This window comes from Crotalus tigris, unplaced genomic scaffold, assembly GCF_016545835.1.
Source record: "Crotalus tigris isolate CLP2741 ecotype Arizona unplaced genomic scaffold, ASM1654583v1 scf7180000017601.7605149639:7615979, whole genome shotgun sequence".
In the NCBI taxonomy this organism is placed as follows: Eukaryota; Metazoa; Chordata; class Lepidosauria; order Squamata; family Viperidae; genus Crotalus; species Crotalus tigris.
In genome coordinates this window covers 447978-463352 of record NW_024096505.1, presented here as the reverse complement: position 1 = coordinate 463352, position 15375 = coordinate 447978, and the positions used below count along the sequence as shown (strand labels likewise).

Genomic DNA, 15375 nt, shown 5'->3' with positions numbered 1-15375 from the left:
AATGTATTTCCTGAATGCTCTGGAAACCTTACTTCAGTTTAGGTGGAATATAATTTTAAATAAATGTCATCGATTAAGAAAATGATTTGAGTGAATAAAGGCATTATTTTAAAGGAAAATCAATAATATCTCATTTATACATTGATGGGAAAAATATTTGAATTGAATTTCTCTTAAGAAAAGAGCAGCCACCATTGTAATCATACTACCTAAAATAATGAAGCCAAATATACTTGGGAATACAATCTAAGAAAAAATGGTAATAAAAGGAAAGACTTTAATATTGTATATGTGGCTTTACTTACTTCTTGTCATCTGATAAATCAACGTTGGTCCCAAATTTGATAGTTTTAAAAGGTCCCCTTTTCCTCTTCCCAGAACTGTAAATTAAAAGACAAAATAAGACACTAATAAATATATTTAGTTTTTTATTTTAAAAGGTTTTAAATAAATTATTTTAAAATCTTTTTAGTTTTTACTAATTTATTTAGGGCATTGAATCAGACAAAGAATGCAATTAGTTGTTGTTGTTAATTGCGAAGTCGTGTCCGACCCATCGCGACCCCATGGACAACGTTCCTCCAGGTCTTCCTGTCCTCTACCATCTTCTGGAGTCCATTTAAATTCACACCTACTGCTTCAGTGACTCCATCCAGCCACCTCATTCTCTGTTGTCCCCTTCTTCTATTGCCCTCAATCTTTCCCAGCATTAGGCCCTTCTCCCGTGAGTCCTTCCTTCTCATTAGGTGGCCAAAGTATTTGAGTTTCAACTTCAGGATCTGGCCTTCTAAAGAGCAGTTGGAGTTGATCTCTTCTAGGACTGACCGGTTTGAACGCCTTGCAGTCCAAGGGACTCGCAGGAGTCTTCTCCAGCACCATAGGTCAAAGGCCTCAATTCTTTGGCGCTCAGCCTTTCTTATGGTCCAACTTTCACAGCCATACATTGCAACTGGGAAAACCATGGCCTGGACTATACGCACTTTTGTTGGCAGGGTGATGTCTATGCTTTTTAGAATGCTGTTTAGATTTGCCATAGCTTTCCTCCCCAGGAGCAAGCGTCTTTTAATTTCTTGGCTGCAGTCCCCATCTGAGGTGATCTTTGAGCCCAGAAAAATAAAATCTGTCACTACCTCCATTTCTTCTCCATCTATTTGCCAGGAATTGAGAGGGCCGGATGCCATGATTTTGGTTTTCTTAATGTTGAGTTTCAAGCCAACTTTTGCACTCTCCTTCTTCACCCGCATCAAGAGGCTCTTTAGTTCCTCTTCACTTTCTGCCATTAGAGTGGTATCATCTGCATATCTTAGGTTGTTGATATTTCTCCCGGCAATCTTAATTCCAACTTTTTTTCATCTAGCCCTGCCTTTCTCATGATGTGCTCTGCATATAAGTTAAATAGGCAGGGCGACAGTATACAGCCTTGCCAGACTCCTTTTCCAATTTTGAACCAATCAGTGGTTCCGTGTCCAGTTCTCACTGTTGCTTCTTGAGCCGCATATAGGTTTCTCAAGAGACAAATAAGATGGTCTGGTATTCCCATCTTTTTAAGAACTTGCCACAATTTGTTGTGATCCACACAGTCAAAGGCTGTGGAGCCTCTTTACCTTGTGGGCGCGGTTTCCTGGTGATGTGTCCGGCCCGTGGGCCAGCAGTTTGACACTCCTGCTCTAGAATATTCATTTACTACAAGTGAATGTCTGTGGAGATTCTCAATCATTCCAGGTCATTATTGTCCCGAAGATGCTTTTTCAAAAGGCAACTGGACTTTCTTGATTTTTTTTCATTGAAAACGTTTCACTTCTCATCCAAAAAGCTTATTCAGTTCTAACTGAATGGACTAACTTCTTTCTTTCCATTCCCATCATTCGGTTAGAATTGAAGAAACTTCTTGGATGAGAAGTGAAACATTTTCAAGGAAAAAAAACAAGAAAGTCCAGTTGCCTTTTGGAAAAGCACCTTTGGGACAACCACAACTGAATATTTTTATAATTCTAATCTAATCAATTTATGACAATCCTGTAATTTAACTTTGGAACCTTATTTAACTGTGAAATTCCAGAGATTATTTTCTAAAGCTCAAAAAATATTTTTCCTGTCTTTAACCAGGTTTAAAACATTTCTGAGGCACTGCCTGCCCAAACTGTTTCACTGAAAACTTTTTTTTTTCTACATGATCCCAGCCTAATGAAAACTATTTTATATACTTGAGTGCATTTACAGTAAGTTTTAGCAACATGATCACATACAAAAGAAACAGCATATACAAAGAAAATTAATATGACAGGGGAAAGAAATTAAACATTCTATAGACTTACTTATCAGAAGATGTTGACTCACTATCTGAATGGTCCTTATGATGAGTCTTTTTTTCATTTTCCTCCTGCAAATGTGATATAATTTAATACAATTGTTATAGTCTATCATAAATATACAATATACGTACAATGTGAAGTGCCTATAAATATTTCTGAGATAAACATATTCAATTATTCATGGATTAGCTTTCAGTGTAATTATTCTTTAAGATAATTATCTCTCTTTATAAGCTTACCGTTAATGTTTGTTCTTTAAAACATCAACTGTGATGTTATAAAGACTATAAAGAGATACATTACAATTCTATGTAATTATACACACACACAAGTCACTCAATCTTGCCAGGGCTGAGCCAAAGCCTGTTCTCCCTTTTCTAAATCCTCGTTGCCTCCAGTCATTGGGAAGCATCACCTCGTCAGCCCAGGGTGGAGATGTACAACTGATTATCATTAGCATACTGATGATACTGCAGTCCAAGCCAGTGGATGACTTCACTCAACAGTTTTGTGTAGAATTGGGGAGACTGTACCAAGTAAAGGCCTCAAGCTCAATCTCTCCCTTCTGACCAACAATGAGTGAACCCAAAGTCAAGGAGAGGAAACCACTGTAACATGGTAGCTGTGGTGGAATTGTACTGTAGTGAGTTACAGGGGAGAGGAGTGAAGAGACAAATCAGTACTGAATTGTTGGTATACAGGAAGAGACCCAGAAAAGTTCTTCTGTAAATTCTTCACAGCATTTGTCTGATAGATATGCAGAGTGTACTTTAATCTGACAAGATTCTTATTTATACGCAAACAGCAATAAAAAAACTGTTTTGAGCAATTTGTCCCGTTGTTCTTAGTTTCCCCATGCCATATAGTGCCTCCCACTCCTAATCCTTAGCTGGTCCAGAACGATATTATAGTCAAAGACCAGTGATAATCTCTTAAGCAAGGAGTGGGCAATTGCCTCCTTCAAGGCAGACAGAACTGTCCTCTTTTATAGAGAACCATTTACCACCACATAGGCTCAACCAACTGCTATCTCCCAGTAGACCTTAATCGACCAGAAAGAATGGGGACTTAAAACACAGGTGACCAAACTCACAGCTCCACTTCAATCAGAACAAGCAGATTCAAGTTCTTCCAAGCAATACCATACCTCAGGCAACTTCTTTGTACTACAGAGCTAAATTCCAACTTTAAGAAATCTGAGCAACTTTATCTGACAGGTGCCTAGAATAATCTTCAGCTCTGCAAAACTTCCTGGGACCCCCCCCCCCCTTACAAAGAAGGGACCAGGTCACTGTAAACGGGGTCACTGGCTGGCTCTCTATGGCTGCAATAAGGGCAGAAAATTAAATAGATTTTGTTGCCCTTATCAACCCAAGTAATCTTTAAGGAATTCTTACCTATGCTTGTTTGGATTCACTATTTGTTTTCCTCCAGTGGGTACCTCTTATGCCATTTCATCATCTGAACCACCTATGATAGTGATGGCGAACCTTTTAGAGACTGAGTGCCCAAAACCTGCCCCTGCCCCGCTCTGCTCCTGCCCTGCCCCCCACCCTGCCCGCCCGCAGGGCACTCACCACCTCACAGATCGCCCAAGCAGCTCAGCAGCACCATGCTGGCCATGCTCCACCCACGCCCCGCAGCATCAACTGCATGCAATGGGGCACGAGGGCGGAATCTTGTCCCCGCTGCCTGGTTGCCATGTCCTTGGCTGCACTGCTCCGTGCAGGCCATGCTCGGGGGTGACTCTCCTCCAGGGGGGCTGCTGGTGCGGGGCTGGAGCGACGGCACACGTGCCCACAGAGAGGGCTCTGAGTGCCGCCTCTGGCATGTGTGCCATAGGTTCACCACCACTGACCTATGAAAACCACAGAACCCTCCATAATCCATGAGCATAGAGAAGATGGACAGACATGATCTGGTCCAAGCCTAAGATTGCTCTCTCACTCCAGGAGACAACACAGACCTCAGCTGAACTGTGTACCAAAGCACAATCCTATGCTCCCTGTGAAACTGAATAGGGTCCATCAAATGCTTAAGGCACACTGTTTAAATAGATTTTGCCTCTGTTCAAAGAAGTGTATCACCAGAGAACCTTAGAGCCCGCAGGGAGCTATCACTACATGGCAAGGGACTGCTGGAAATATCCCCCAACTGCAAACCACATTGCCACAGCCCAAGGTAAAAACTAAGCCTAAAATAGGGCCTTCTCTGTAAGTTGAGCCAAAGATGATTGGCTGAGGTCCATCATTGCCATGAACTTTTTTTTTATTAAAAGTTTTTTATTTTTTCCATATAAACATTATAAAAAAAAGGTACAATACAATTTTGAAATAAAATAACCATTAATACGACCTGCCCACTCCCCCCAGGCCGCGTCCACCCTCTCTTAAAACATTCCCTACTTCCCTCCTCTTTCTCACCTCCCATCCTACTCTCTTCCCCTCCCCCTCTCCTCTCACTGCCCTACTTCCTCTCTACACTTTCTCACCTCTCATCCCTATCAAACCCATGAACGCAGCATAAGGGGAGTGCCCAGGCCGCACCCCTATAAGCAACCATTATCTATATTACACTTACCCCCCCCACACATTTCCTCCCTCCCACCCCCAACCCCCCTCCCTTCACTTCCCAGAGCAGAATACAGGGTTAATAATAAGAAAATTTGTAATAATAAGAAAAAAGAAAAGAAAAAAAGAAAAAAAAGAAAATATCATACTTAATTTTTAACTCCAATAACCTATAAGACAATTCTCTATAATATTTACTATAATATTCATTCATCAAATAAATGAAACTTTTTAGTTCCATACTTTTTCTGAATATAATCTATCCATCTTCTCCATACAGTAATATATCTTTCTTGTGTATGATCCTTTAAATAAGCAGAAATTTTTGCCATTTCTGCAAAACTAGATACTTTAAATACCCATTCTTCTAAAGTAGGCAAAGAATCTTTCTTCCAGTATAAACCTATTAATAACCTTGCAGCAGTTAATAAATTCAACATCAAAATAGTTTCTTTATCATTTAAGTCCACAAAGATACCCAATAAAAATAGTTGAGGAGTAAACTTTATCTTCCTTCTAAAAATCTTTTGAATGTTCCACCAAATCATAATCCAAAATGCCTTTACGTTTTACAATTCCACCAAATATGAAAATATGTCGCATCTTTATTACCACATCTCCAACATTTGGGCTGTATATTAGGATACATACAAGATAATTTTTTAGGATCTAAATGCCATCTATAAAACATTTTATAAAAATTTTCTCTCAAATTTTGAGCTTGTGTAAATTTAACGTTTCTTATCCAAATTGTCTCCCATAAATCCAATGAAATTGGTTCCTGTATATTTTGAGCCCATTTAATCATACAGTCTTTAACCAATTCTGTTTCCGAGTCTTACTCTAGTAGAACATTATAAATTCTTTTTATATGGGCCTGACTCTGATTTTTAATCTGAATAACCAATTGTTTATCTTCTAATGTTATTCCCGCTTTCTTATCTACAGTCCATCTATCCACTATTTGTAAATATTGAAACCATGACTGTAGAATATTTTCTTGCCTTAATACATCTAGGGATTTCAAATGCCAATTCAAACCAGACCAAATTAACAATTCTTTATACGAGATTTTAGCAAAATTTGTCCCCTTAGAAGTTCCCTCAATTGCATGTCTGGGAATCCCCCAGATAGGTATTTTATAATTTAATCTGTAATAATACTTTTTCCAAACACGAAGTAGGGCATTCCTCAAAATATGTGATTTAAAAGTCGATCAACTTTCTTATTAAAAATCAGGTATGCATGCCAACCATATATTAAATCCCAACCTTCCAAAAAAAAGTATCCTTATTTGTTAAATTAAGCCAATCCCTTAACCAAGTTAAGGCGGCTGCATCATAATATAATTTCAAGTTAGGTGCCTTAAGTCCTCCTCTTTCTCGAGCATCCTGTAAAATCTTAAACTTAACCCTTGGTTTCTTTCTGGCCCATATAAAATTGTTGATACCCTTTTGCCATTCATCCAAATTTGCCTCTTTTTTAAAAATAGGTATCATCTGAAACAGAAAAAGGAACTTTGGTAGAACATTCATTTTTACAGCTGAAATTCTCCCCAACAATGACAATTGCAATTTTTTCCAGTCTTTTAAGTCCTTTTGTACTTTTGCCCATAATGGTTCATAATTATTCTTATACAATTTTCCATCTGAAGCAGTTAAATATACTCCCAAATATTTGACCTTTTTTACCATCTGGAAACCTGTAGCTTTGACCAAACTTTCCCTATCCTTAACTGACATATTCTTAGATAGTATCTTAGTCTTATAATTGTTAACTTTAAAACCAGAGACTTCCCATACTGTGTTATAAGTTCTAATAAACAATCAATCGCTTGATTCGGTTGTTCCAAAATTAAAACCAAATCATCCGCAAATGCCCGCAATTTATACTCATTCTTCCTTATCTTTACGCCCTTGACTACCTTTGATTCTCGAATCTGAATCAATCAAATTTCCAACGTTAAAACAAATAACAATGGGGATAATGGGCATCCTTGTCTTGTCCCTTTTTCAATATTAAAATTCTCAGTCAATCCCACATTTACAACAATTTGTGCAGATTGTTGCTGATATATAGCTTTAAGTGCATGTAGAAAATTATCCCCAAAATTCATTTTCTCTACCAATGAAAATAAAAATTTCCAATCTAATTGATCAAAGGCTTTTTCAGCGTCCAAAAAGATAAAAGCCACAGGAATCTGATTATTCTTATCCAAATATTCAATTAAATTTATAATTTGTCTAACACTATATTTCATATATTGCGCTGTTATAAATCCTGCTTGGTCATTATGAATCAAGTCCTTCATAACCTGTATTAATCTGTTTGCCAAAATTTTTGTAAAAATCTTATAATCAACATTTAATAATGAAATTGGCCTATAATTCTTAGGCTCTGTAAGATCCTGATCTTCCTTCGGAATCAGTGATATGAAAGCTCTTTTCCAGGAAGGAACAAACAAAATACTATTAAAAAGTTCCTTTAATGGCTCCATCATTTCTTCGGACAAAGTCTTATAATACCTCGAAGTCAATCCATCTGTTCCCGGAGATTTTCCAACCTTTAAATGCTTAATAGCTAAACCAATTTCCTCCACAGTGATTAATCTATTCATCCCATTTTGTTGTTCCTCTGAAAGTTTAGAAAAATGCACTGATTGTAGGTATTTATCTATATCCACACCCTTTATGTTATCACTTGAATATAGTTTTGTATAAAAATCTAAAAAACTCTTTTTGATCAAATTTTGCTGAAAAACCTCAATACCTTTATATTTTACTTTCTCTATAATTCTAGCTTTCTGTTTCTTTCGTAACTGATAAGCCAACCACCTCCCAGGCTTATTCGCGTTACAAAAAGTACTATGTCTCATATACGACAGATTGGTAGCCACCTGATCTGCCATCAACATATTAAATTGTTCCTTAAGCATCTTTATAGATACCTTTAAATTATTATCAGTTGGATTAAGAACAAACTCTTGTTCTTTTAATTTAATCTCTTCTTCTATTTCTCTACGTCTTTGTAACCCTTTTCCCCTAAAAACTTTATTCAATTGAATCAAAATTCCCCTCATATATGCCTTACTGGCGTCCCAAACCATGAACATCGATGTTCCCTTATTCATATTTATAGCAAAAAAGTCCTTTAAATGCTCTTTACATTTTTGTACAAACTCTTCCCGAGTAAACAAGTTCTCATTCAATCTCCAGGGTCTTCTATTCCCATCTTCCAAATGTAATTCCATCCACACCGGACTATGATCTGACAAAGTTCTGGGAAAAATTTTCACCTTCCTCACTCTAGAGAGAAAGTCACTAGTAATAAAAAAAAAGTCAATTCTTGAAAATGACTGATGTCTATCCGAATAGAAAGTGAAATCTCTATCACTTATATTCCTTTCTCGCCAAATATTAATAAGCTCCAATTCTTCTTTCAAATCAAAAAAAGTTTTAGGTAACCTAGTTTGGGTAAAAGTTTTAGAGGAGCTCCTTTTGTCTATAGTTGAATCTAGAACCCCATTCCAATCACCCATCAAGATTACAGATTTATAATCCAACTGAGATATCTTCCCATGCAAAAACTTATAAAATTGTTTCTGTTGCTGATTAGGAGCATATAATCCAACAATAAGAACTTTTTTACCTTGTAATGATAATTCCACAAAAAGATATCTTCCTTCAGAGTCAGTCTCAATTAGTTTAGATGAAACATTTTTTTTCACGTAAATTACCACTCCCCCTTTTTTCCCTGGAGCTGGAGCAATAAAATGTGAACCCAAACGAGGATTCATCAAAAGTTTGGAGTCCTTTAGAGTTATATGAGTCTCTTGCAGACATATCAAGTCATTGTTATGTTGTTTCAAATAGTGGAAAACCTTTCTTCGTTTCTGTGGCACATTTAAGCCATTAACATTTCAGGTCAGGAACCTGGCCATCTCCACCGGCCTGAAGCCTCTGGAGCATGGCCTGCAGATCCACTGTCGAAGATCTTTTTGGTCTTGCCCCTCCCACAGGCTCTGTGATAACCATGCCTTCAACTTTGTCTCCACTCTTCTGCTGCTGCTCTTTTTCTTTACGTTTATGGGCAGCTCGTGTCATCCTTTGCTCTTTTATCTCAAAATTCTGTACAGCTTGTTCCATGACCAGCATTGATGAGGCTCCTGCCATAACAGGCTCTTCCATTATCCTTGTTTGTGGGGGTGAGGACGATCTTGCCTTTAAGATAGAGTGATAAAAATCTCTTGCCTTCGGGACTGTAGTTAATCTGTGACGTATCCCCTCATAATTCACTATTATTCCTCTTGGAATCTCCCATCTAAACTGAATTTGACGATGCTTTAGCTCATCAGGCAGAAAAGCAAAATCTTTTCTGCCTCTTAAAATTCTGGGAGGTATTTCTTTTAAAATTATCACATCTTGATCTGCAATTTGAAACTTTTGTTTATAAAAAGCCTGTATAATTTCATTACGAGTAAATCTTCTGGAGAAATAGATGACCACGTCTCTTGGTAAGTTTCTCTGTCTAGCAACCCGTGAATTGACTCTAAAAATTTTTTCTATCTCATTCCCAATTATTTCAGGCCTCCAGCCCAGATTAAGAGCAATATTTTTCACAATAAGCATCTTTAAATCCTCCTGAGAATTCTCTCTCAACCCCGATATGCAATGCATACTCCATCTCTCTGTATTGTGACATAATTTGTTCATCCTGTGTAATTTCTATCTTATTCTCTACCTCCTCCATCCTAGATTCCATTCTTGTTGCATTTTCAGTAATCTCATCAATTCTGTCGTCAATTCTCTTTATATGCAGAACAAGGCCCTGGAAAGCAAAAAGTATGTCTTCCCTAATTTGCTTATTTTTTTGTCTCCAATAGTTCTTCTGTGACAGCCCTCTCTGCAATTATAAGATCTTTTACTTCCTCCTTAATGTCCAAAGCATGCTTTTTTAAAGCTTCTTGTAAATCTTTAAGAGAAATTGCAGGAGGAGGAGAGGGTGGAGGTGATTTTGGTTTCTGGGAAACAGGCTGGGGAAGAGATAATAGCTTTAGGAGGAGGAGGCAAGCGTTTTGAAGCCATTTTCTTAAGTTCTAAGAAGAAAGATTCTTGTTTGAAAAAAAAGGAAAAAATCACAGTTCTTTTAAATATTCTTTTAAAAAAAATTACAGAGAAAAAAGAAAGGAAAAAAAAAGACAAATTCTTGCTTCTATATTTAAGGCATTAATCTGTATCCAGATTTTAACTTTGTGATGCAGATCAAACAAGAAAGACAATCACCATTTTGCCTTTCACTTTCCCTTTCTTCAAAAGGGAAAGTGAACAATAAAAAAAAAGAAGAGGATACTTGCTGGAGTTAAAGACACCATCAAACTTAGACACAACTTCTCCTGGTCTGCTCCGTCTGCTTTTAAGAACTCACAAGCGGCTAAAAGAAGCAGATGTGGAAGCGACAGCTTGCTTCATCCCAGAACTTCGGGACGAAGGCTCCCTGGAACACGGAGATGCTCAGGCTCCGAGGGAGCTCTACCCTCCGATCCCCAAAAATATAGGGATCCAGGGGAGCTCTTACCTCTATCTGAGAGCTCTCCTCCTCCCTTTTGCCCAGGGAGGAGATTCAAGCCGCGGGACAGCTGATTGTCAAAGTCCCGCGGCTTTTACACAGACCAGGAATGGGCGGCTTTGTAAAACGCCGCCATCGTTGTCGCTGGAACCACCGGAAGTCCGATTGCCATGAACTTTTGATTTGCCTTGGAGTCTATACCCAAGAACAGCAGGCTCAAGTCTCTAGAACCATAAATCTGCAGAACTCCACTGCCAACTCAGGTTACTGTGCAGCAGAGAGGGTGGTACACAAGCAACAATTTCTTCTGATCCCAATAGCCTAACTTCACAAACAAGGCTGCATACCTAGCAATTTATAGAGAGGCACCCTGAAAGCAACTAAGATTTCCCAGACCTCAGCCCCAACCCTGAGTTCATGGTTGATGCCACACAAGAAATGCAGCTGGGCAAATTTTAAAGAGGGGAATCTCCTCCATCAGGCCCAGCCAACAGGTTTGAATAATGCAAACAAAGCCAGCCCTCTCACCCACAATTTAATTGTGGATGAGGAAAGTCTTATTATAGGCTAACTCTATATTAAGTAGTAGCAGCTGGGTGATTACCAGGCTTTGGGACAGAGCATGGTGAATGGAAGGCAATATCAATACTAAAGCTTGAGGCCACCATCCGTGAAACTTCCATCCTCCGTTTCCTACCATATCTTTTTCTGTTTATTGCCCGCATCTTCCCTCCTGATCACCAAAGACACCCTCAGCCAAAACTGCTCCATCCCCAAGCCAAGGATCCCAACATTCTAATCCACCTTTAAGGGCTGACCAGTATTGGGAAGCCTTCTGCCTTCCTCTGAGCATCTCTTAGTTTAGGCTATCACATCTCCCTTTCCATCTGCCATATGTCAAGCAATAAATTACTCCACACAACCTGCCCTGCTCTCATCTGGGATAGAAGAGCCATAGCCTAGAAGGCAAGGTTAACACAGAACACATCTTTGCAATCCTTCTGTTACACAAGGAAAAACAGTAACAGTAGCCCAGAGAACATCCCCAACCCATAAGATTGTCAAAGTCACAAACTCTTCAAATGGCACTGGAGAGACAGATCCAAACATTAGATGAAACAGGACTCCAGTTATACAACTGCTTCAGCTGGCTGGCAAGTTATATGCAATTGGGAGAAAAGATGAAGCTAACAAAATGACTGCTGTTCTAATTGACTAGTCTGAACATGGGCCAGTGTCCCTCAAAAGCCTCCTGCCTGCTCCTGCTGCCATCCCAGAGACCAGCATTACCAGAAAACACAGGCATAGCCTCATCTGTCTGCGAACATAATCCAACAGCCCAAAAGCCTGATCACAGATCGGTCTTTGCTGCTACTGTTGCTAGCACACCACAGTTTGCCATTTTCTCTAAAAATCATCAAGAGCTGAGTAGCTGAGCCAAGGACACAGCCAAAAACTGATATGCAATGTGCTGGAGAACCAACTCACCTGAGACTTCCCCTACCGTTTTGGCCAATCCAGGTAAAAACAGCAGCTCTGAACCTACAAATCCAGCCAACTCCCGATCTCCGAATTGCTAGGGAGCTCTGCCTCCCTGATCCTCCTGAAGGCTTATCTAAGGATGTTGCATTGTTGCAGATCTCCTTAGCTTGGCCATCACACAACTCCAGCTCCCTATCCTCATGCCCAGCATAAATGGAGGGTCTATACACCTAACTGCAAACTGTTCGTGACAGTATTTTCTAACACCATCTTTTTTATAGCCCACAATATACTAGATCTCTTCACATTCTTTACTATTTAATTTATTATATTTCTATTTCACTTTCCAAACAAAAGCATACGTGAAAACAATACAGAAATATATTCATTAAAAAGATAAAGGAATACAAAAACAAAATAGTTATTCACAAGTAATATACTGAAAACCCAAGTGAAGAGAAAGATTTTCAAAAGCTGTAAAACAGTAAGTTTCTTTCAGGGAAGAAAACTTCCCAGAATGCAGATATCATTACAGGAAGCCTTATCTAAGAGTACAGGTGGTCCTTGACTTATAACCATAATTTGAGACCAGAATTCCACTATTAAGCAAGGTGGTTGTTAAGTAAGTTGCACCCATTTCTACAACCATTTCCTCCATGGTTGTTAAGTCAATCATTGCAACTGTTAAGTGACTCATATGGTTGTTAAATGAATCTGGCTTCTCCCACTGACTTTCTTGGTTAGAAGCCAGCAGGGAAGATCGCAAGTGGCAATCACATGATCCTGAAATGCTGCAAATGTCGTAAATAATGAAAGTTGCTAAACACCTGAATTTTGATCATGTGACTGTGGGAATGCTGCAACAGTTGTAAATCTGAAGACCAATCGTAAGTCACTTTTTTCAGTGCTGTTTTAACTTTGAATGGTTGCTAAATGCATGGTTGTAGGAGTTTCTGTAAATATGGCAATCAATCTTAGCAAATGCCGTAGATCAGGAGTCCCCAACCCCGGGGCTGCAGCCCACTACTGGGTTATGGTCCGTTCAGAACTGGGCCATGGAAGCAGCGAGCGAGTCTGCGCACAGCTCCACCTGTGCTCACAGCAGGCAGGCAAGCACATGCAGCTTCATTTGTGCGAGTAGTGGGCTCATGTGGAACCATTCCCTTCCCCCCAAGCTGGTCCGCAAAGCCGCAAAGGTTAGAGACTGCTGCAGTAGATCACTCCTCTGGTGATATCAGTGATTTATAGGATGATCTATTTAGGGCTGCACATATTAAAAACAAAGGCCTGAACATGACATAGTAGCTAACTAGTAATCATTAATCTACATTCTTTCATCTGAAATAATCAATTTCAACTTCATTTGTATTGGGGTTGCTCAATATTAAATTTAAATATGAGGCCACTTCTTCAAATAGGCTAAACTTTTTTGGGGGGAAATTTCAAGTATTTCTGTAAAGACATCAAAGCAAACAGAATGCAGTGAAAAATATGGTATCCTTCTGCATCGTCTCGGAGAGGTGGGGGTGGGCGGCACCGTATTGCGGTGGTTCTCCTCCTACCTCTCTGACAGGTCGCAGTCGATGTTGGCAGGCGGACAGAGATTGACCCCAGGCGCCTCGATCATGGGGTGCCTCAGGGCTCGGTCCTGTCCCCCCTCTTTTTTAACATCTACATGAAACCGCTAGGTGAGATCATTCAGCGACACGGGGTGAGGTATCATCAGTACGCAGATGATACCCAATTGTATATCTCCACCCTGTGTCCTTTCAGTGAAGCAATCGCCGTGATGTGCCGGTGCCTGGAAGATGTGAGGGTCTGGATGGGGGTGAACAGGCTTAGACTCAACCCTGACAAGACCGAGTGGCTCTGGGTCTTGCCTCCCAAAGGTCAACTGGATGGTCCATCATTAGTCCTGAGGGGGGTGCAAATTTATCTCCCTCAGTGCAGGCACACAACTTGGGTGTCCTCCTGGACTCACAGCTAAATTTGGAACAGCATCTATCGGCTGTGGCCAGGGGGACCTTTGCCCAGGTTCGCCTGGTGCACCAGTTGTGACCTTATTTGGACCGGGAGGCTTTACTCACGGTCGCTCATGCCCTTGTCACCTCAAGACTGGATTACTGTAACGCACTCTACATGGGGCTACCCTTGAAGAGCGTTCGGAGGCTGCAGTTAATTCAGAATGCAGCCACGAGAGCGATTGTGGGCGCGCCAAGGTACGCCCACGTGTCACCTATCCTCCGCGAGCTGCACTGGCTTCCTGTGGGTCTCCGGACGCAATTCAAGGTGTTGGTTATCACCTTTAAAACCCTTCATGGCATAGGGCCAGGTTACTTACAGGACCGCATACTGCCACACAGTTCCCAGAGACCGGTGAGGTCCCATAGATTGGGCCTCCTTCAGGTCCCGTCGGCCAGACAATGTCAGCTGGCGGGCCCTCGGGGAAGGGCCTTTTCTGTGGTGGCTCCGACCTGGTGGAATCAACTTCCCCCCGAGGTTCAAACTACTCCCACCCTGCCAGCCTTTAAGAAAGCTGTTAAAACTCTCCTGTTCCGGCAGGCCTGGGGCTGATGTCCCCGGGGGGGGGATATGATCGGACGCTGTATGATTGTATTATTTTATTGTTAGATTATTGTTTTAATTTTGTACGCCGCCCTGAGTCCCTTGGGATTGGGCGGCATATAAATAAAATAAATTAATTAAATAAATAAATAACAAATTTCAAGATAAAATGTGAAAATATGTATTTTAAATAAAAAAGCAAGCATGAAAATACAGAAAAATATCATGTTTACAGTAAGTTCATTTTTATTTTAAGCTTAAAATTTTCATATGCTTGTATTTATAACTTAACAAAGCACAACATATAGGCACATTCTTTATTTTGCTTAAATATTATTATACATTATTGTATTGTAGTATTTTTTGAAATTGTAAGCGTTTACAATTAATTTATATAAAATTTTCAGCCACAAAAAAATTAATAACCTTCAGTCAGTACAAAAATGAGTACCTACCCTTAAGGATTCCTGGAATGAGGAGGCCTGGTATTGTGCATATTTAGCAATTGTAGACTGAGATTTACTGCTTTCACAATGCCATGTATTTTTTGTTCCAGTAGAATCCCAGTTTTCATCTGATGGTTGCAATAATTGTGTCCTTACTTCAACCAAGTGTTCATTATTAGCTTCTACCAAAGTTTTGGTAGAGAAGAGTCCCAGATCTAAGAAATAGGAAATGTGTTTAATAAAGCAAAAAGCTTTCCTAATACAATAGCAGAAAAAGTTACAGACATTACCAACAGAGATTACAAAAAATATTGCATTATTCCCAACCTAAGCAAATGCTGTTTTAAAATATAATAACATGTCTCGTTACAATAATGTCTCCTTAGCAAATATTGATAAAAATAAAAGCAGTCTCCTTTGTCCCAAATTTAATTT

At 39.6% G+C, this 15375-nt stretch overlaps 1 protein-coding gene across 7 annotated transcripts in view; it reads right to left on the bottom strand.

Moving 5' to 3' along the window:
* The window catches only part of KDM6A (lysine demethylase 6A), a 211797-nt gene that overhangs the window by 24025 nt on the left and 172397 nt on the right, over nt 1–15375 (bottom strand). For all 7 annotated transcript variants that reach the window (XR_005559737.1, XR_005559740.1, XR_005559741.1 and 4 more), the window contains 3 exons: nt 14950–15155; nt 2316–2380; nt 306–380 (listed from right to left, as the gene is read on the bottom strand). Coding sequence is in view for 3 of the 7 variants with exons in the window: in XM_039368138.1 (XP_039224072.1) it covers nt 306–380; nt 2316–2380; nt 14950–15155 (346 nt within the window). In the remaining 4 variants the exon portion in view is untranslated. The remainder of the gene's footprint in view (nt 1–305; nt 381–2315; nt 2381–14949; nt 15156–15375) is intronic.